The sequence below is a fragment of the Barbus barbus genome (assembly GCF_936440315.1).
Source record: "Barbus barbus genome assembly, chromosome: 4".
In the NCBI taxonomy this organism is placed as follows: Eukaryota; Metazoa; Chordata; class Actinopteri; order Cypriniformes; family Cyprinidae; genus Barbus; species Barbus barbus.
In genome coordinates, this window is record NC_136732.1 from 35367300 (window position 1) to 35390853 (window position 23554).

At 37.2% G+C, this 23554-nt stretch overlaps 1 protein-coding gene across 1 annotated transcript; it reads right to left on the bottom strand.

Moving 5' to 3' along the window:
• Window positions 1–619: 619 nt before the first annotated feature.
• LOC306865326 (uncharacterized protein) lies at window positions 620–13473 on the bottom strand. Its single transcript, XM_079409872.1, has 7 exons — window positions 12626–13473; window positions 8017–8113; window positions 7538–7600; window positions 6498–6691; window positions 5503–6421; window positions 2718–2863; window positions 620–1807 (listed from the first exon to the last, which is right to left on the bottom strand). Exons 1-6 carry the CDS (start codon window positions 12692–12694, stop codon window positions 2733–2735), a joined length of 1473 nt encoding a protein of 490 aa, XP_079265998.1. The 5' UTR covers window positions 12695–13473; the 3' UTR covers window positions 620–1807; window positions 2718–2732.
• Window positions 13474–23554: the final 10081 nt, after the last annotated feature.

Consider the following 23554-nt stretch of genomic DNA (forward strand, 5'->3'; position numbering starts at 1 on the left):
CATCTGGTATGCATGGTGCTAGCAACCCAAGTTCAAGGGTTTGATTCCCAGGAAACACACTGTATGTCACTTTGAATAAAAGTGTCTGCCAAATGACTTGGAGAAAGACTGTGGAAGCACAACAGATGAAGTCCATGTGAGCATCTGAATAGGTTTGAATTTAAGGAATAGTTCACCTAAAAACTAAACTTGTTCTCCCTCAGGTCATCCAAGATGTAGATGAGATTGTTTCTTCATCAGAACAGATTTGAAGAAATGTACATCACTCGCTCACCAGTGGATCCTCTGCAGTGAATGGGTGCCGTCAGGATGAGAGTCCAAACATCTGATAAAAACATCACAATAATCCAATAATCCACATGACTCCTGTCAATCAATTAACACCTTGTGAAATGAAAACCTGTGTGTTTGTAAAAAAAAGTGCACTGTTTACAAGCAAAAAAAATAAATAAATCTGTTCTGATGAAGAAACAAACTCATCTACATCTTGGATGGCCCAGAAGGTTCAGCAAATTTAAATTTTGGGGTGAACTATGAAAAAACTGTTAAAAGCTAAGAATATTAAATCTAATTAAAATTGCACAAAATTAATAAATAAATAAAAATGAGACCATGAATTACACCTTAATTGTTAGTGTTTAAATTTTATTCTGCGTATAAAAAAAGAGTGCAAATTCTGCACAATCTGCAACGTTTAGTATGGATTCAAAACAGACCATCTGTACATGAACATACTACAAATAATCCACATTTTGGTCTTCTGGTGAGCGCTTTGTAGGACTATGATGAAACACCGGCCCTGCTGTGAACAGAACATATTTACAAAAGAATAAATAATATTAATGAATAAACTCTTACTGCTTTGTGTTATAATGTAGCACCTTTACACTCTTCGAGGTATGAGGAATTAATTGAGACAGAAATGCATTCCCTTGCTTTATCCTCTGTGAATTTCCAGTGTTAAGAATCACTTAAATAATAACAAATGATACTGAAAACAACTTATAGTAATGGTACTTTGTGATTTTGACTGGTAATATATTAAACTACAAAGTTGTTCAAGCCTTCTTTGTGTTTGTCTGTTTTAGGTAAAAACATATAGTTTGAAATATGTTATACAATATTTTGATTGCATCGCTGGAGATAGTGTGCTTTTCCAAAGGTTTCTTTTTGATAATACTGGATCAGGGAAAAAAACAACAATGGTTCTTTTATCAATTATTTCATGAAATCCAAGGCTGAATTTTACAACAGACTGAAAACTGAAAACGGCAACAGCTTTTTTGGTTGATTCAAAATGATGGGTAAGATGTAGCATAGGCGCAACTACCGGTTTGTCTCTTAAGGTGAGTGATCATAGGAAATCTTTTCAAGGTCTTTTCAAGCCACTCTCTTCCACATTTTGCCAGTTCTGTGCTGAACAGACTATATGCTGCATACTGACATACACTTCCTCTGTCAAAGGTTCAAAAGGTGTTTCATGCTTCTGATGTTCTGAACTTCTGGATTTACATGATTCCCAAGTCCAACTTCTGAACCTAGAAAGTTGAATGTCCTTTCAAAGAGCCAATAGGTGCAAGAGAACCTGAAACCATCCTCCATGCAAACATCTTCTGTGTCAGAATTGTCTTTGTCCTCGTGGCTTTGGGCAGAGAAAGAGATTAGGAGGTTTGTGAGAGGTGAGAATGGCCTGGCTGCAGGTGTTTTTTGAAAAGTGATTAGTGCCGTATCTCTTAAAGTCCCGGGACACACTGGTTACATAAATAAGAACTCATATGGGAGAGATTGCATCCATCTGATTATCTATCTGCGAGAGAATGAAAGAAAGAGTCATAGTCAGCACATTCCATGTTGTTACCATTATGACTATTTCTACTATATTGAAAGAATAGTTCACCCAAAATGAAAATTTGCTTAAAATCTATTCGCCATCCAAAATGTAGGTAAGTTTGTTTCTTCATCAGAACAGATTTGGAGAAATTTAGCATTGTATCACTTGCTCAGCAATGAATCCTCTGCAGTGAATGGGTGCCAGCAGAATTACAGTCTAAACAGCTGATAAAAACATCACAATAATACACAAGTAATCCACATGACTTTAGTCCATTAGTTAATATATTTTGAGGAGAAAAGCTGTGTGTTTGAAAGAAACAAATACATCATCAATGCATTTTAACATTAAACTCCCATGTCCTCCAGTGAAAAAGTGCATCCTCTGTTGCTCTCTCACATCAAAATCCACCGACATATTAATGTTTTCATTTGGAAACGGTGGTTGATCTGTGCATATTTCTCTCTTGATTCAGACGAGATTACTTTTCACTTGAGAAAGCAATATTATTGATGAAAGACTTTTATTTTAGCTGGATGCAATGGTTTGAAATTAAAATGTCTTATGATCAATTTGTTTAATTCAAAAACAACAACTTTTTGGTTCACAAAACCTTAATTGATGGACTGAAATGGTGTGGATTATTTGTGGATTATTGTGAGATTTTTATCAGCTGTTTGTCATTCTGATGGCACTCATTCACTGCAGAGGATTCATTGGTGAGGGAGGGATGTGATGCTAAATTTAAAACAAAAAACAAAAAAAACTTAAAAACTCATCTGCATCTTGGATGACCTGAGGGTAAGTACATTTTCAGCAAATTTACATTTTTGGTTGAAATGTTCCTTTAAATGTGGTATTTCATTTTAATATCTGAATAGTTTACCTGTGTATGTTTGATTTACATGAGAAGGGCTCTCATGGCAGATTTGCTGATGCGATTGCGCTGTTTTCTCCTCCTTTTCGGGGGGTGAGGAGGTGGTCTGGGGGGTTTGTGTGGAGGGAGATGTTGCACAGGAGGAGATGTAGTTCCTGTTTGCAACAACAACAACAAATGCAACTTTTAATCCTGCTATTCTGATCTTGCAGTGTTGTGCGGTACTGTTGTACTGTGTTGAATACAGTCACATTAGTCTTATTATTCTGCAAATAATGAAATTGATATAATGCTCTTAATATGGCACTGCACAAGTTAATGTAGGCATATATTAGTGTTACTTCCTCTTCCCGATGTGTATTTGTCTGGTAGTATTTATTCAAAGTCAGCTGAGTTATTCATAGATATTGGTTCACAAAATCAAGCTGAACATGGTCCAAATATGCCCCAGTGTGCTTGTTCTTAAACATCACTTACATCAAGTGGGTAATTATGACAGATCTATCTGTCTGTCTGTCTGTCTGTTTATTTGCCTGTCTGTCTGTTTGTCTGTCTGTCTGTCTGTTTGTCTGCCTTTCTGTCTGTGTGTTTATCTGCCTGTCTATCTGTCTGTCTATCTGCCTGCCTGTCTGTCTGATTGTCTGTCTGTCTGTCTTGTGTGTTTATCTGCCTGTCTATCTGTCTGTCTATCTACCTGCCTGTCTGTCTGTTTGTCTGTCTGTCTGTCTTGTGTGTTTATCTGTCTGTCTATCTGTCTGTCTATCTGTCTGCCTGTTTGTCTGTCTGTCTGTCTGTCTTGTGTGTTTATCTGCCTGTCTATCTGTCTGTCTATCTGCCTGTCTGTCTGTCTGTCTGTCTGTCTGTCTGCCTGTTTGTCTGTCTGTCTGTCTATCTGTCTGTCTGTCTATCTGCCTGTCTGTCTGTCTGTCTGTCTGTCTGTCTGTCTGTCGGTTTGTCTGTTTGTCTGTCTGTCTGTCTGTCTATCTGCCTGTCTGTCTTTCTGTCTGTCTGTCTGTTTGTCTGTTTGTCTGTCTGTCTGTCTGTCTGTCTGTCTTTCTGTCTGTCTGTCTGTTTGTCTGTTTGTCTGTCTGTCTGTCTGTCTGTCTGTCTATCTGCCTGTCTGTCTGTCTTTCTGTCTGTTTGTCTGTCTGTCTGTCTGTCTGTCTGTCTTTCTGTCTGTCTGTCTGTCTGTCTGTCTGTCTGTCTGTCGGTTTGTCTGTTTGTCTGTCTGTATGTCTGACTATCTGCCTGTCTGTCTGTCTGTCTGTCGGTTTGTCTGTTTGTCTGTCTGTCTGTCTGTCTGTCTGTCTGTCTATCTGCCTGTCTGTCTTTCTGTCTGTCTGCCTGTTTGTCTGTCTGTCTGTCTGTCTGTCTGTTTGTTTGTCTGTTTGTTTGTCTGTATGTCTGTCTGTTTGTTTGTTTGTTTGTCTGTCTGTCTGTCTGTCTGTCTGTTTGTTTGTTTGTCTGTCTGTTTGTTTGTCTGTCTGTCTGTCTGTCGGTTTGTCTGTTTGTTTGTTTGTTTGCCTGTTTGTCAGTCAGTCTGTCTTCCTGTCAGTCTGTTTGTCTGTCTGTCTGTTTCTCTTTTTGTCTTTCTGTTTGTATGTCTGTAACGTACTAACAAAGATCCAGAACCATCTTGCAACATCTTAACACCCACCCAGAACATCCTAGCAAATGCATGGAAACAACTAACAATACTGCATAGCAAAACCCTAGAAACCACACAGAACAACCTAGCACCCACATAGCTACACCCTATCAACCACCAACTAATTTAGTCTTAAAACCTTCAAACTTGAATCTATACTGTAGGCTTCCTCAAGCCAACATCAAAGTTCATCTTGATGAACATGTTTTTATCTTCTTATCTAAAGCAATGCATGTTTGAAAGGAACACTCCACTCTTTTTGGAAATTGGCTTATTTTCCAACTCCCCAATAGTTAAACAGTTGAGTTTTACCATTTTCGAATCCATTCAGCCAATATCCAGGTCTGGCTGTGGCACTTTTAACTTAGTTTAGCATAGATCATTGAATCGGATTAGACCATTAGCATCTCGCTCAAAAATGACCAAATAGTTTCAATAATTTTCGGTAATTTTCAGTAACTAGTTATGATATAGTGTAGCTGGGGACTACTTTCAGACGCTCCGTAATATCCTTGCAGCTGCTGCACCCATGGTACGGCAGCAAAGTTCCTTGATTATTGCGCCGGAATGAGAGTATAGTTCCTAGCCATATTGGCCTAGAAAATCACAACTTTTCATTTACACTACAAAAGAGTCAAGTTTTAAAAAGGAAAAATATCTAAACTCTTTGGTCATTTTTGAACGAGATGCTAATGGTCTAATCCGATTCAATGACTTATGCTAAGCTAAACTAAAAGTCCTACAGCCAGAACCGGAGATCGGCTGAATGGATTCAAAAATGGTAAAACTCAACTGTTTAACTCTTGGGGAGTTGGAAAATGAGCCTATTTCCAAAAAAAGTGGAGTGTTCCTTTAAAACTTGCATTGCTTTAGATAAGAAGATAAGAAGAAAAGTCCACCATATCAAAGAGCTGAGATGTTCATTTAGAAGGCCGCTGACATTTAAGATTAAATTCTGCTCTGAAGATCATAATAAACTGCCAATCAAACTTACCTCACCAGCATTTTTAGTTGTCTTTAACTCAAAAACATAAGTCGACTTTTATTTTAACAATGTTGTATTGTCCAGCTGACTATAAATTCTAACAGACATTGATGATAAGTGAATGAATAGAAAAACCTTGTTTAAGTGTTTTGTTATTTTACCTGTCCGTTGTGTGGTTGTATAAGTGTGTTGTTGTTTGTGATGAAGCTGCTGTAGTTTCTCATCCGGCTGTATATTTTTGTGTTGTACTTTGAGGTGATGTTTGTGTTTTTCTTCATCAAGGATTTTGTGCATTAGCAGCAGCTCTTCCATTTCCTCCTCCTTGGCCTTTTTGTCCATTTGTCTCTGATCTCGCTCCTCCTCCTTCGCCTCTACGTCCATAGTCTCACCTCTCGCCTTCTGACCGCTCTCATCTACAGACAGAAACACATATCCCCGATTCTGATTGGCTGTTCCTGTGGCGTTAGAGGTGAGTTGGTCTGTCTGATTGGTTTTTTGCAATTTTTCATTTTCTTGCGTTAGATTTGACTGGTGCATAAAAGTCTGATTGGTCAATTCCAATGTAGTCATGATAAAATCAGATGTCGGATTGGTTATACTTTGGTTAGCATTACTCTGCGATTCGAATTGCGTAATGTTGCGCAATGACAAATCTGTTTTTTCCTGCTCGGTGTGATTTGGCAGTGGAGCCGTCGTTGCTGTGTCATTCTTTTTGCCGTGTCTCCTTCCATCCTCAGGGTGACGGCGATGACCTTTGCCCCCTCCGTACTGCGTCTCGTTCAGACCCCAGCCGTCCCGGCCAAATCCTGGCTCAGAGAACCTCTCTTTGGGCAGCCAGCTGTGGCTAAGCAGGTCCTCCAGACTTATCCTCTGGTTGTGTTTGAGTTCATCCCTGCGATGGAGCTCATCTTTGGGTCGAGGTTTCCCAGAGCGTTCCCGTCCTTCTTGTTTGTGGCCGGATGATTTCCGGCGCTGAGCGGGCCGAGGAGCCGGCTGACAGCGGCACTCCACGTGGTCGAGAACGGAGACAACAGCCTTATTGTAAAGCGGCCGCTTGTTCACGTACTGTATCTTCATCACCTGAGGAAAGTGGAAATGGCCCGTTTGAATATACTGTAAGTACACACTTGACAAGCGTGTTTGTGTGTGTGTGTACCTGTAAGTATCGTGTGTGTGTAAGTACAGGCACACACTGGAGGCTCTTGGTGTTACAGCAGCCCGAGCACCTCTGCACCTCCACACACGGAGGCCACAACAGGAAATTTGCATTGCTACGGTCCAACATGGAGCGTGTGACCTCTATGACCTCGGTCCTGACCTTACAGATGGCTTGCTGAGCCGGCTGAGCGTCTGCAGACAAAGATGCAGAAATACACGCAGAGGCACATGAACTACAAGAAAAACATTCGACTAACTCGATTTGTACAGGTGCTTGCTCTTGCAAAATGCTTCTCCGTTGTATTAAGGTGTTGTGGGCAGTTGACAAGGTTTTAATTTGAATTTAGCTTCCCATACAACTAATAATTAAATAAAACTGGCTAGCTGATTATCATTATTGTAATAATGTAGTAATGCCTTTTATGACAAATGTAATAACAACTTTTGTAAAACAAAACAAAATTATGAAAAATACATATAAATATAAGTATTTTGAAAATAAATAAACAAATATATTGTTTTCCTTTTTTTTATTTTTATGTGATTGAATTATTAAAATAATATCAAATATCAATCAATCAATAAATAAATGCACCAAAAATCAAGTATCTAGGAAAAAATGTAAATTGACAGTATAGAATAAATGCCACCAACTATATTCTGGGTTCAGCTTCTTAATTTCTTTTAATTCAACTTAATTGCTTTCTCTGAATAGCATTCCTACTTTTATATATACTTTTATTTTTATATAATATAACAATTCAACAACAGAATTAAGCAGTTTTAAAAATAAATAGCTTAGAATATGTTTTAAAATATGAGAAAATAACTAATGTCAAAGCTGAAATGTGACATTAGTCCATCAAGTGACCCCTTTTGATAAACTCACAGAGACACAGTGTTTACATTTTGTGGGGAATGAGCCTATTTATTTATAGTTCTGGCAAAGACAGAAAGGGATTTTAACACTGAAAATGCATATAATAATGGTGAAATAAAAGAGAATCAAATAATACAGCAAAAAGAAGTCAGACTAACCCAGAAGACTGCGTGGTAGACGGTTGCTGGTGTCATTGTCATGGTGATCGTCCGGCTCAACCTCTGGAGAAAAAAAAAACACGACAGCAACTTTGAATCATCAGTTAGTAAAATAGTGGTGAAAATGCATGCGATGCAGACGCTTGTAGGAAATAGCAACTTATTTCTTGTTTCTAGGCACGAATTGGTTAAGGTTTTCATATAGCCTTACAATGATTTGCAAGGGCTTTTACAAAAGCTAAAGCACTTAGTTACTCTAGATAAGAGTTTCTGCTACTGTACATGCTTTAAATATAAATGAGGACAGCACACATAGATCAAGGTCAAAAAGTTGCTTTTTAAAAAGTATTAAAGAGGCAATCCATATTAAATATGGTACTGAACTGCTGTAGCCCAGAGTCTTAATAAACATATTTATTAAAGAGTAATATTTGCCTCCAGGAATGTCAGAAGCATTTTCAAACTGAGAGCTGATTTACCTATAGATTCAGAGAACAGCAAAAACTGCAGGTCCTGAATAGAAGACACAGATCCACCCTTCACCAACTCAACCACAGCGGCCGGGAGAGGATCAGCCTAGAGAGAGGAAACTAAATTTATTAGAAACATTCAGTACAATGAAATGCATATTCTGTTCAACAAAGAATCCTGAAAAAAGGGTATCACGGTTTCTACAACAATATGAAGCAGCAAAACTGATTTCAACATTGATAATAATAAGAAATGTTACATTACTTGAGCAGCAAATAATCATATTAGAATGGTTTCTGAAGGATCATGTGACACTGAAGACTGGAGTAATGATGCTGAAAATTCAGCTTTGTATCACAGGAATAAATTACATTTTAAAATATATTTAAATACAAAACAGTTATTTTAAATTGCAATAATATTTTAAAATATTACTGTTTTGATCAAATAAAAGCAGCCTTGATGAACATGATAGTTTTTTTTTTTTACTACAGAAGCTTCAGTCTGGATCCAACCCTTAAATGATCTGAGATGACCGAACACCTGAGAAAAGATAATGCCAACATAAAAATAACAAATAATACCTGTAATAATACAAATAAAAAATAAACTTGAACTTGAAGCTTGAACTTGAACTTACTTTAATAACGGCAAACTTTTGAACAGTAATGTATGTAAAAAAATAAATAATGTACCATCAGTTGGTCAGGACTGTGAAAAATAAACCCAGGTAGATAAACCCACACAAAGCATTATTGTTTATATGATGAACTAATAATGACCTAATAATTTGTGTTATCCTCATTGATACATAAAATAATTAACATGCCATATTGAATGCATAATTAATTAAAACATATAAATATAAAAAAAAACTATACAACAAATGCATTTTAAAATAAATTATTAATTTTCAATAAAATATTAAAGATTTTTATGCATTTAAATTGAATGCAAAAATGGTCAATTGTACAGTTTAACACATTTGAGCACAGCTTTCTGAATGACCAATCAGAATCAAGAATTCCAAAGAGCGCATACATAAATTAACATGAATGTGTTGTTGTGTGTTTAAGTGTGTGACAGTGAGAGAGAGTGCTATGGATGCTGGTTTGTCTCAGGGTGTCAATGCAGGTCTTGGGGACCCAATAGCCCTGTTCATACAGCATGTCCAGACAGGGGCCACTGACCCTCATCTCCTCCGTCTCATCTGGCAGCATTTATGCAGGACACAGGAAAGAGTGCAGAGAGGAAGTGGGGGATGGAGAGATGGAGAAATGTGAGTTTGAGGAGGAGAAAGAGGGAGATGGATGAGGGAGGCTGCCGGAAGGATGGAGTATTTCGGTAATCGGCGTGATAAGGCAAATCAGTCACATTACTGGCTGGGGATTCAGATTTTTGCATGGGCCGAACAAATGCAGGAATTCAAGTGTGCCAAAACTTAAGAAACATCCTAAATTTGCCACACCTCTTGCGGTACACACTTATAATCGAACAGAAATAATAATTCATGGTGAATCACTGGTATATCCTACACTCGTGGGAGATTTTCAGAAGTGGTCTTGTTTTGTCCAAATGCATAAATCTCATGAATCATCGGTTTTCCATCTAATTTTTATCTGCCACATTCTCAAGCTCTCTATCATCTGGTTGCGCATGAATGGAAGAACTGCCAATTCCACAGAAAGGTTTCAATTCAGATCTATAGTGCACCAGGATGTTTGTAAGCAGATAAACGTTGTTTGAACGTTGATGAAATGTTATCCTGGTGATTTCCTGATACTGAACACAGATGGATAGCATGAAAACATAAAACGTAATTTTGGGGTCGATAAGATTTTGTATGTTTTTTTGTTTGGAAGAGAAGCCTATTTTAGGCTGCATTTATTTGATCAAAATATATAGAAACAACAGTAATATTGTAAAATAATAATAAAATTTAAAATAACTGTTTTCTATTTAATATGTTTTAAAATGTAATTTCTTTCTGTGAGGCAAAGCTGAATTTTTAGCATCGTTACTCCAGTCTTCAGTGTCACATTATCCTTCAGAAATCATTCTAATATATCTAGATTTGCTGCTCAAGAAACATTTCTTATGTTGAAAACTGCTTAATATTTCTGGCAAATATTGTTTGTGGAAAAGAAACTTCTTGCACAGCATTCATTTGAAACAAAATGTTTGTAACTATGTAAAAGTCTTTATTGTGAATTTTGATTAATTTGTTCTAAAACTTTTAAATCGTATTGTATGCTTGAACATAGACACAAACACACTCTAATTCACATGTATATGATTCATAAACATTTATAATACATCGCATACACACACTAAATGGCTTTATGACTACCCAATGTAAATATATAGCATCACACTTATACAAAAAAACACAATACACATACAGACACCAGAAGGCATACACAAAAACCACACACATAGAATAGAATAGAATAGAATAGAATAGAATAGAATAGAATAGAATAGAATGGCTATGAGAAACATCTGAGGTATTACAGATTAAATTTTTCTCAACTAATTCTCTATTAAATGTATATGCAAAAAATAAGAATATCACAAAAACGTGCAAATTAAGCTACTGACAGTTGCAGGTTGCCTCATCCAAATAAACCAATGGGCGGTGTATGTCTCGGTTGATCACCAGTGCCGAAAAACACAACCCCTGAACCCTGCTCCTAATATCATCAGAGAGTGAAGGACTGGCCCAGAGCATTCTGGGATTGTGGAGGAGTGGCGGAATGCACAGCCCATGTTGGGGAGTAATGATACATAATTACACATCTGCTGACAATGCTCTCTCACACACATGCCCATATCATCTACTAACACATGCAAATATGCACAACCATCAGCTTGTGTAGCTATAAGAAATAATATTGCATGCTTGTAGAGTTTTAATTTTTATTTGTAAATGAGAACATTTAATCAAGTGAATTATGTCTATATTTTACCTAGCGGGATTTTTCCATCCAAAATCTCACATCATAAAGAGATGAAGAATTATGCTCTTACATGGGGAACTTCCAAAAAGCACACCTTAAAGCTGAGAGGGATCATAATCACAGCTTTTAAATGAGTTTTGATCTCGCATTTCCCTTCGAACAAGGAATTACATTTTAAACATTACAATTTAAACACATCCTTCCATGCACTGGTGAAGGTGCATGTTTTGGAAATGTCTTCAGAATGAAATCTCTTATGATATGCCTCCCTCGATGACTTCTAGATGACTTTGGGGGGATGGGGGTCACAGAAATGTCATATTTTGATTAAGTGCCTCATGCAACACAACTGTGGTGGTCAAATGAAGGGCAAATGCATTGATTTTATGTGCTAAATGTCAACTATCCTAGTGCACCAATCAGTTCCTAGAGCCCTTAAGCATCAGTTCACTGATTCATTCAAAAGAATCACCCTTCATATGATTACCCATGAGTGATTTATGATGTTGTGAGATGCCAGTGGTTATACCACAAGATTATAGCATTAGTTCATGTGGCATTAACAATATTCAAAGAAGCTTTGAAGCACTGGGTGGAAAAATCCATCCCGCACACAAATACACATATATGCTCACGAACTATACTGACAAAGGAGCTGTTCACCCAAAATAAAGACAGAAAGGAAGAATTGTCATTCCACACTTGTAGTGTGCTGTTGTTTCTTCCATGGAACACAAAAGGAAATGTTTTATAGAATGTTTATGCAGTTCTTTTCAATACAGAACATCTGTCAAACTACAAAAAATCATAAAATATTCCATAAGACCCTTGTGCAGTATTCTGAAGACATTTGGATTGAAATTTAAGTTATTTCCTAAAAATATTGCCATTTTAAATGAAATCTCATTTGCTTTTTGTTGAGATTTAAAATAAATCTGACACATCAAGTCAGGTTTGTCGTCACGGATAACGTCTTTTCCCATTGGTCGAAACCTCAAAACAGTTTGAATATGTGATAGGACTATCAAGAATGAAAATGAAGAGCATGAGTTTGAGAGCAGTATGCGAAATGCCATTGATTATGTGTTATAGAACATGACTCGCCAAAAAGATGAAATCTGAAAATGTGATGTAAGAGCTATAGAGAGGAAGATTTTGGCTTGTTTAAACAAATCTATGGCTTCAGAAGAATATGGACCAATTTTGGGGGCTTGACAGATGAGGCCATATCAACGTTTAAGAAGAAAAAAAAATGTTTGTAAAAACATGTAGGTGAGTAGGCAAAATAAATGACAGCTTAATCTATAAGGTAGCCATTCTATAAAGCATTGACAATTAAATTAATTCTTAATGAAAAAGAATTAGCCTATAAGAATGCAACAGGAACCACACTGTAAAAAAAAAAAGAGTTGAGCCAACTTAAAATTAAGGCAATCAGCTTCAGCAGATTTTTGAGTTTTCTCAACTTGTTGTTTTAAGTTTATACAACAAAAAGTTGAGAAATTTCCTAAAAAATAAGTTGAGAACTCAAAAATCTGCTGAAGCTTGTTGCCTTAAAATTTTAAGTTGACTCAACTTTTTTTTTTTACAGTGCAATTAGCCTAACTCTCCAAGACAGAAATTTGAGATTGATTAACGCGTTCAGAGTCGCTCTTACCTCCGCGCTGCCAAACCGCAGACACGCCGCCGCAAGTACCGCGAGAAGAAGCGGGATCCGGGATCTCATCTTGCTGCTGTGCCGCTGCGGGGCTCCGCGGGACAGCGCGCATTTAGAGAGACGCTCCGCACTGGGCTCCGACTCGAGAGCAAATCTCGGGTTAATTAAGCAGCAGTCTGAGTCCCTCAGCGGCTCTGCAGGCTCGACATTCCTCTCAGTGCGCAAACATTCAAATTGCCCTCCACGGCAGAATGAGTCTCTCTTCTGAGGAGCAAGTGGCCCATCTGAAGTCCTTTGAAAGGCAGTTTGCGGATTAAAGCGTAGAGGTTTGTTTCCAAAATCCCGGATTCCTCAGATGGCGTTTATTTACTCATTCATTTGCATGGTTAAATCCAATAAAGACGTCTCTTAGAAGGCTATTATCTGAGAGAACGGTAATCTAAAATACCTGTTCAGGCATGGCAATTTAAAAAAGTAACATAAAGATTACATAAAATCTCTTAAAAGTCAAACGGCACTTTATGGTATTTAAAAAAGTTTATGGTAGGCTATAAAGTCCTCACTTCGCCTATTATTAACTCCACATCACCGTTGATGAGCTATAACAACTGTTATATATTAAAAAAGTCTTTCCAGTTGAAGTTGGTCCATGTGTAGCACGCGAGGGTCCCTTCGTCTTGGCATTGCCTGTAAAATAAAAGCGGCGTTAATGTAAGTTTAGCCTAAATATAACTCTTGGTCTTGCAGTTTTCTTATCAGTGTCCAGCGCGTGCGCGGCCCCGCGCGAGCCGTCTGTGCGGTGTTGATTATGGGACTGTGGCTCTGAGGAGGATTTCAGGGGTCTGTATGTGGACTCTTATCTTACCCTCCCCTTAAAGGCAGGGCTGAACTCACTGAGAAAGAGAAAGAGAGGATGGGAGTTGGGTGAGGAGGTGCTGAAGTCATGTTGCTTCAGTGTGGATGCCTGCAACATATTGTAATGGTAGAAACGACATTTAGATGTACATGTGCATTAGAACTAATAGAACATTATTATGTTTTCCATTAATAACACTGAAAATATAATGTACAATGCAATATACTTTCATTTACTCACCCTCATGTTGTTTCTTTGGCTTTCTTCTGGGGAACATAGAATATCCATTTATTGCAAAATGTTCATGATGCTTTTTCCATATAAGAACTCAGCTATTCAATATGCACTAAATTCCAAGTAGATCTAAATTTTAAAATGCAAATCTCGTTTGCATATTTAGAGTACATTCAAAAGGCACTGCCTTTTGTCATCAATGGCAATTAACATCGTGCATGTCAGGAATAGTTCACTCCAAAATGAAAATACTCACCCTCAGGCCATTCAAGATGTTTCTTCATGGGAAAATATTTGGAGAAATTTAGCATTACAAGACATTAATTAATGAACTGGAGTGCTGTGGATTATTGTGATGTTTTTATCAGCTGTTCAGACTCGTTCTGACGGCACACATTCACTTCAGAGGATCCATTGGTAGGCTAGTGATGCAATGCTACATTTCTTCAAATCTGCTCCAATGAAGAAACAAACTCATCTACATGGTTGGCCTGAAGGTGCATGCATTTTTAACATTTTTATGAATGCAATTTAACATTTTTAGAAGCTACAATTCTGTAGAAAGTTAAACACCTCTGTGCAATACCTTTAAATATTAAAGTTCTCTTTTTAATTGACATGTTTTTAAATTTGCATCGCAAATGTGGCAGTTCACATCTTTGGGGGAAAAAAAGGCCAAACCGTGCATAAAGAATGAAAAAAATAAATAAATAAATAAATACATAACATGAATAAGTTAATGTTTCATTAGCATAGAATGAATGGGATGGTGGCTGACATATTCTCTTCGGCCAGGGCTCTTTTTAATGTTTTCACAGCATTGCCCAAGGTAATGGAATCAAAAGGTGTGTCTAAATACCAAAATTCTTAAAGCTATTTTAAATCTTACGACCTTTCAGCTTTGCACAATGGATGTCCAAATTATGAAACTAAGAGTTCGGTAGACTAAAATGAAGGTGACGGGAATAGCTCTGTTACATAACAAATTAATGCAAATTTTCATGCATTAGATGTAAATCAGAACGATCTTTATCACACACTGTAGTATAAAACGAACCAATTTTAAAAATCAGGTTCACAAGTCATTTCTCTTGGGCAAAGTATTGCTCACTTGCATTGCTCACAAAAATAACCATTTTTTCCATTGTATGAAGAATATTTGAATATTCTAAAGAACCTTTTTATGCTTTAAAGAACCATTTATGAAATGGAAAGGTTCCATGGATGTTAAAGGTTCTTCATGGAACCATCAATGCCAGTAAAGAAACATGAGGATCATGAAGTGCTATTGCTTCAGCATAGAGCACAATTTTTAATCAGTTTATGAAAATGCATTGGAGCAAACAAATTTATCTTTTGTATTAAGGTCCAGGTTTAAAAATAGAGGACTAAAAAATGTTTAGACAGTGGTTTGTGCGTGATCAAAATCATATTATACATCATGACATTCTTACATATTTGTCTACTAAACTAACATCAAGCCTTTGAACCTTTTGAAAGGTCTTTTAAATTATTTTAAAAGAATGCAATCACATGTAATCTTAATTTTTGACTGGTCGTGTATGTTGAGAAACAGGAAAAATAATGCCCATAAATTGTACAAATTTAATACCTTTAAAAACCAAAACAGCACTTTTGTCAGCTGCAGTGAGACTGTTTTATTGTACTGTGTATTTGAAGACACTTGCACTTAAAAGATGTTAATGAACCACATTTATGAGCAAAGTCTACTAGAAAAATGTGTGGGCAGCTGCCAATGGCCTCAAACAAAAGAGCTCTGTGGTCTGATCACATCACGATGAGCACTGGCACAGAGAATTATCACTGACGCGTGCGTGAGCAGATACGATCTGTCTTATTAAAAGGACAGGTCAAGAGGTCAATGTGAACAGGCTGGCTGGACTACCTCTCACAACTAATCCAGTTTCTCATTTATATCTCTGCTTCCGTTCTATTCTTCTCTTTATTCACAGAGTTGTGCAATGTTCATCTTTTTATTCTCCATTCATTTCACACTATAACTCCCACACTCCCTCGTTCTCCTTCCACTTCTTTGTCTCCCACTTCCTCTCTCCTTCTCCACCTCCTCCCTGCCCCTCTCATCCTTTCATCATTTTGACACTGCACTATTCCTCGGTTTCTTTCATCTGTAATATGTACCCATTTGTTCAAGTCTGTTCATGATTGTGTACATCTCTCTGTCTCTCTGCACATGGTGAGCTTTAAACCAGAATTTCTGTCAGGAAGGCTTTTGGAACTCAGTCAAACTCAACTATGTCTACTCATTTGGATCATTTTTACAATTATTTCACATCATCATTTTTGGTTTTCCAACTGGTGATGCTAGTGCAGAAATTACACACACAAACAGGAATTTAAATGGTTCCTTAGGTGTTCTGCGTGTCTTTATGGATAGAGAGTTGGACTTGTAACCTGAAGGTTGTGGGTTCGAGTCTCAGGTCCGGCAGGGATTGTAGGTGGAGGGAATGAATAACCAACACTCTCTCCACCCTCAATACCACGACTGAGGTGAGACCCTTGAGCAAGGCACCGAACCCCCAACTGCTCCCCGGGCGCCGCAGCATTGGCTGCCCACTGCTCCGGGTGTATGTTCACTACTGTGTGTACACTTGGATGGGTTAAATGAAGAACACAAATTCCGAGTATGGGTCACCATACTTGGCCACACACCACTTCCCCCTTTAAAATAATAGTTTACCCAAAAATGAAACATTGCTTAAAATCTATTCACCCTCAGGCCATCCCAGATGTAGATTAATTAGATTCTTCATTGGAACAGATTTGAAGACATTTAGAAATGCATCAATTTATACTCTGCAGTGAATGGGTGCCGTCAGAATGAGAGTCCAAACAGCTGATAAAAACATCACAATAATTCACAAGTAATCCACATGACTCCAGTCCATCAGTTAATGTCTTATGAAGCAAAAATGTCTGTTTCCAATAAACAAATCCATCATAAATGTGTTTTTAACTTTAAACATGGTGCTATCGGCACCAAAACGAGTCCTCTGTCCCATAATATTGCCTTCTCCAGTGAAAAACTGATCTTGTCTGAATCAAGATAGAAATACACACAGAACAAGACTACAAGTCAAAGCAGTGCTAAACAAATATGTTGGTGGATTTTTAAACAGGTGATGGACTTTTTCACTGGAGGAATCATTATATGAATAATCGACTGGTATTTTGGCCAGAAGTGATATTTAAAGATAAAATGCCTTAAAGATGCATGTGTTTCTTACAAACACGCAACTTGTCACTTCACAAGACATTAATTGATGGACTGGCGTGGATTGCTTATGGATTATTGTGATGTTTTTATCAGCTGTTTGGACTCTCATTCTGACGGCACCCATTCACTGCAGAGGTGATGTAATGCTAAATTTATCAAAATCTGTTCCAATGAAGAAACAAACTCATCTACTGTACATTTTGGATGGCTTCAAGCCTGAGTAAAGGATATTGTCAGGAAATTTCCATTTTTAGTGAACTATTCCTTTAAGTGAGTTGATATGCAGTTGCTACGGTGTTTTTTAGGTTTTTTTTTTTAAACTGAACAAAATACAAGAGACCACCTCCAGTTCTCTTCTCTGGTTTTTCACATCAACAGATGGATTGATTTGAGGTATTGTAAAACTAAAGTCTGTTGCACAAATAATACAACATGAGTTATTTTGTGCCACAGTAATAGTGATTTTTGCCTTAGCAGGTACCACTAATAATGGTCCCCTAGGTCAATTTGGATAAAAATCTAAAACTTTTGCCATTATGCTGATACTGATCATTGTAATAACTGTGTTTGGAGCTCTATCTTGCTGTGTTGTCATAACCATCTTTGCTCCTGGACAGGATGCTGTACACGAGTAACAGCAGGGCTCAATGAACCGGATAAAGACCGGAGAGGAACACTATTGTTCAGAACCATTACAGCACAAAGCCAGCTGTTGGGACTCGTGGGTGTGTTCACTCACAGTTAGAGTGTGGCAGATCAATTAGAAACACAGTTCAGGACTCTATCTAGTCCAGTGAACATGCTGCACAGAAGAGTAGATCAGTGTTTCCCTACAGACCCATCACTAAAGCTCCAGTGACACCAAACCATTTTTAACTTCCATGTTATACAATGTCATTTAATATTACAGTGAATATTATTAAAATAAGTTGTTTAAAAGCCTTGCAACGCAACTTATGTTAAAACTTTACTTGTAAAATAAATAAATGTATACATTTACAAGATAACAAGAAACAAAAGGAAAATGAAAAGAAAAAAAAGTTTTAAAACCAAAATAGCAATTTTATCAACTACATTACTGTGCATTTAATCCTGTGGCATATTTAAAAAAAGTTTGTAAGAGCAATCCAGAAGAGCAATTTGTTAGAAATTTTGCAGTCTGTAAGATTTTAAAAATGTTTTTGAACGAAGGGTCTTATATGCTCAATTTATACTTAAAGTATATGCTGAATTTTCAGTCTTCATTGTCACATGATCCTTCAGAAATCATTCTAATACACTGATTTGCTGCTCAAGAAATATTTTATATTATTATCAATATTTAAAACAGTTGTGCTGCTTCATATTTTTTTTTTTTACATTCAAATGTTCTTTTTCGAGATTCTCTGATGTAAGAAGTGTTTAGCTTTTTTCTAACAAATGTGGAAATCTATAAAAGTATTATAAAAAGTCTTTAATTTATAAAAGTATTAATTTATTTAAAAAAAAAAATAAGCAAATCTTTCTGACCCCATCATTTCTCAAACGTTTTATAGATTTTACAAAGCAAAATTGCACACTGCAAAAGAAAGAGCTCTAAAGTGAAAGAGCAGAGATGGCAGAGAATGAGATATAGCAAATAATAAATCATACTATTCAGTGATAGCACGATGAAGTAATGAGTTATGACAAATGGTCACTCCTCTGCACTGGATCTTTCGCTGCGGAGCATTTTGAATGGGTCAGTTGTCATCATCTCCGCTATGATGAAGAGAATTCTATTGAACTATTCATTGATTTGCTCTCATTAAACAACATTTTATTGTTGTCCTCTTCCAGCCGAATTGGTGACTTTGTTCCGAGTGAGTGTGTGCATCTCCTCTCAAACCAAACGGGCTCTGACAAATAGGGTGTTTTCCGTAGCCTAACCTGAACTGGGCTTCCTCAACACACACAATGCTGCAGTGTCACTGGAATCTCTCCATATTACAGGGAGGTGGTCACCCTGAAGAATACACCCTCCTCACAACCTGCCCAAAATAATAACACATTAGTTGCTCTACTACTTAACAGACAATGTGTGCCCCCAAATCCAAAAAAAGTGCAAGGAAAAGTTGACTCTCATCTGGTTCCCATAGGTAACATGTTGCTAAGCTAATAATACATGTAAGCATACTAAAAACACATCTAAATATTACAGTGACTTGGGTGTTCATAACCCATTTTATTTTCATAATGTTTCATGGCATTTCAGAGTGAATTAGATGTCACTTGAAAATGGTTACATATGAAACCAAACGCAAACTTGCTATTAAAATGCTTAAATTAGTCACCAATGGATGCTCTGCAGTGAATGGGTGCCGTCAGAATGAGAGTTCAAACAGCTGATAAAAACATCACAATAATCCACACAACTCCAGTCCAATAATTAATGTCTTGTGACGTGAAAGGGTGTGTGTTTGTAAGAAGCAAATACATTATTAAGGCATTTTAATTCCAATTCCTCCAGAGAAAAAGTCCATCTTCTGTTGTCCTCTCACATCAATATATTTGTTTAGACTTGATTTGGACTGTTTTTTGCTTGTAAACGGAGCTTCATCTGTGCATATTTCTCTCCTGATTCAGACAAGACTACTTTTTTTCTCTGAAGATTGAAAAATTTGGGTGTGAACTATTCCTTTATGTGACACCAAGAGAATACAAAAGTTATTTCTGAGTAAGAGCAAGTTTATGAAGTTTACAACTTAAACTCATAAATGGGGACAATATCAATTTAATGTTGAACATAAAATTGGCCACAAAAATCACCTCTGAATCATCTCCTAGTTCAAGGTTCGTGAGACTCAATCATCTTCTTTCCCCTTTATTCCCTTTTTCTATCTCTTCTGCTAATCTGGCTGTAAACTCACTGATGGGAAAGAAATATAAACAGCCCAAACTTGGCTTTAATTCCGTTTCATGTACCAGCACAAATAAATAATATTACATAAAATCTTCTGTTTGCATTTTTTTTTTTTTTTTACAGCTGAATTATACACAGCTTTTTTGTTTGCGGCTGGATGTTTTTAGATTCGGTTGGGAACAGCATTTGAAAAGTGACTCACTCGTGCCATAGCAAGTTAGAGCCAAAAAACCTTTGACCTCTTCTGAGTCTCTTAAAAGATCTCAAATATTTTAGCGAGCGCAGTTCACATTCAGCCACAGATAAAGCTTGCTCTGTCTCGAAGAGCAAGATCATCAAGACACACTGTATGAACCAGTACAAACTGTACCACAAGTGTGTATTCACGTGTGCTAACTAGCATAGTTTTAACTTAACATGCAAAAATAAATAACTAAATAAAATAATAATAATGAATTACATTGTGGCTGTCAGTTCTCTGTGGTGTGTGTCTTGTGTTCCCGCCTCATGTTTCCATATTTGGTTTGTTTCCTGTCCTTAGATGTGCGATTTGTCAACACTGCACTGGCTCCCTATTAAACATCGTATGCATTTTAAGATCTTGCGAATTACCTATAAGGCCCTGAATGGTTTGGCACCTCAGTATTTGAGTGAGCTCTTATCGCATTATAGTCCTTCACGTCTGCTGCGATCTCAAAACTCTGGCCATTTGATAATACATAGAATATCAAAATCAACTGCGGACGGGAGATCGTTTTCCTATTTAGCACCCAAACTCTGGAGCAATCTACCTAACACTGTTCGGGAAGCAGACACACTCTGTCAGTTTAAATCTAGATTAAAGACCCATCTCATTAACCTGGCTTACACATAATACATTATCGCATTTCTATAATTCAAATCCGTTAAAGGATTGTTAGGCTGCATTAATTAGGTCAACCGGAACCGGGAACACTTCCCAAAACACCTGATGTATTTGTTACATCGTTAGAATAATGGCATCTACGCTAATATTAGTCTGTTTCTTTCTTATTCCGAGGTCACCGTAGCCACCAGTATCCAGATCAGATGGTGGATCAGCACCTAGAGATGACCTCTACAGCCAGGACACCTAGATGAGCCCCAGAGACTGATCCCCAGTGAAGACCCCGTCTCCAAGACGGCCATCGGGACAAGACCACAGGAACCAGATGAGTCCTTTGCACAATCTGATTCTGCTTTAGCCTAGATTTAAACTGCTGATTTTGTCTGGCCAGAGGAGAATGACACTATTTCCCTGTCTAAATACTGTAAAGCTGATATAAAGCCACCCAGCTTTATATCAAGCAGATGTAAAGCTGTTTTGACACAATTTGCATTGTTAAAAGCGCTATACCAATAATATTGACTTGACTTGATTAGTTTATTCTTGTCCAGCTGTGTTTGTCTCATTATCTATGATTATCCTGTGTATTTATAGTCCTGTCTGTTCAGTTTGATTTCGTCTGGTCTACCCGTTACTCCCTGGTGTTCCTGTCTGTCTCAGCCTTGCCTTGTCTTGCCCTGCCTTGTTTAAAGTAAAGACTGTTATATTTTGAGTTTTATCCTCGTCTGCGTGTTCCTCGTCCCTCCCTGCTGTGTGCACCGTGACAGTGGCCACAAATTAAGAATGAATTCCTATGATTTATTAACTGTGGCCATGTTTTATAAATGTGTCCCCTCCTATTAATTTATTTAACTCATGACCACAAGCAAACAAACTAGTAAATCATGTATTCTTAATTTGTTTCCATGATTTCTTGTTTTTTCACCTACGTCACGTGAGGCTCTGTACATCTGCAATGTATATCTTTTTACAGGTGTATAGAAATCTGTGCTATGTTAACACACAGGAATGCCTCTTTATGTGAGTGTTTGAAGATTTTTATGGACAGAAAAATTATTTTTAATAGCTGCATCACTCACACACACAATCTTCACATGTGAGTGTCGACCATGAACTGCACAAATTTGTGCAAGGTCTGATTTTGACAAAGTTGCTTTTGGTCATAAATCTGTCGTATGCAAAGTTATGATTGGTAGCAGCAGGTTTTTGATGAGGTTGCAGGTGTCTAGATGGAATGACTGTAAGACTGAGACCTGTTTGATTTCAGGCTTGTGTGTGTTACGCTGGGAAAATCCCAGGCAACAAAACCCCTCCCCCAGTGTTCCTCCCACCATGCCAGCCAAAAAGAGACAAAAATGCACAACATTCTCACACACAAACATACCAACACTAACTGAAACCGGATTCACACAGATTGACAATCTTGTGTACTTTGTTCCATGTTATAAAATTTTTTTTAAAAACCTGTTCTGGATGCTGATTGGTCAGTAAAGCTTTCCAGCCACTTACACGATAGAATGCACAATAGTACACTTAGCTATTCTGCACACAGTGACTATACAGTCTTTAATATCTTACTACTTATTTTTAAAATGGATATTTGGGATTTAAAGCAGTAATTAGGTGCTGCAGTGATTAAGTATTTTTGAAGGCCAGAATTTTCCATTGGCTTTAAGATTATTGCAGAAAATAAACTGTGCGACCAACAAAAATTTTGTTCATCATGATAATCTTCACAATTGAACAATGTTTAATGAATTTTGAAGCCCAAACACAGTCAACAGTAGTCTAAAAGTTATTTTAGGTTATAAACAAATTAGGCCTACACTAAATAAAAAATTCCAACAACTCTGTCATAATTTAAAAACATTTTCCCTGAAATTTGAGTTAGAAAAGTTCAAAATTATAAACACCATGAGGCTGTAGTCAGTATATGAATTTCGACCTGACATTTAATGTCTACGACAACCTTTGATGTCCTATTTTACCACTTATTAGCAACCACATTTTTAAGAGAAGTAAAAGCTTTAAAAATCACAAGGGGGTATTACTAATGTATTTTGTGTTACAGAATTAATAGAAACATCTCTTGAGTTTGTGTTAACCACAGATATTATTCCAGGCATTTAACCAAAAACCCATTCAAGAAACTTCAGGACGATGGAACTAGAAATGCAAAATGATATCGTTTCTAGGTTTTGGCGTACAAAAATATTCAGTCACATGACTTTTTGGGATTCTCACCCATAATATCTTTAAGAGTACTAGTACTCTATTCCGAATTCAGCTGGCTTTCATAGTTGTTTATGTACATGTCTTCTTAAAGGGTTAGTTCGACCAAAAATGATAATTCTGTCATTAATTACTCACCCTCATGTCGCTAACCCCTAAGACATTCATTCATTTTCAGAACACAAATTAAGATATTGCTGATGAAATCCGATAGCTTTCTGACCCTGCATAGACAGCAACGCAACTGACACGTTCAAGACCCAGAGAGTTAGCAAGGACATCGGTAAACTAATCCATGTGACATCAGGGGTTCAATCATAATGTCATGAAGCTACGAAAATACTTTTTGTGTGCAAAGAAAACAAAAACAACAACTTCATTCAACAATTTCTTCTCCCCAGTGTCAGTCTTTGATGCATGAGAGTTCACGAGACGCATGCGTGTGGGGCTGGTGAAGCGGGAGCCAGTGTTCTGACGTAGAACATCCATCTCTCTAGTTCATCGTCTGTATATTCTGGTTTTACGGGATTAGGCAATTAAGGACAGAACTTAAGTGTTTAGGTGAACTATCCCTTTTGTAAAAATTATAGAATCTCAGACACTTT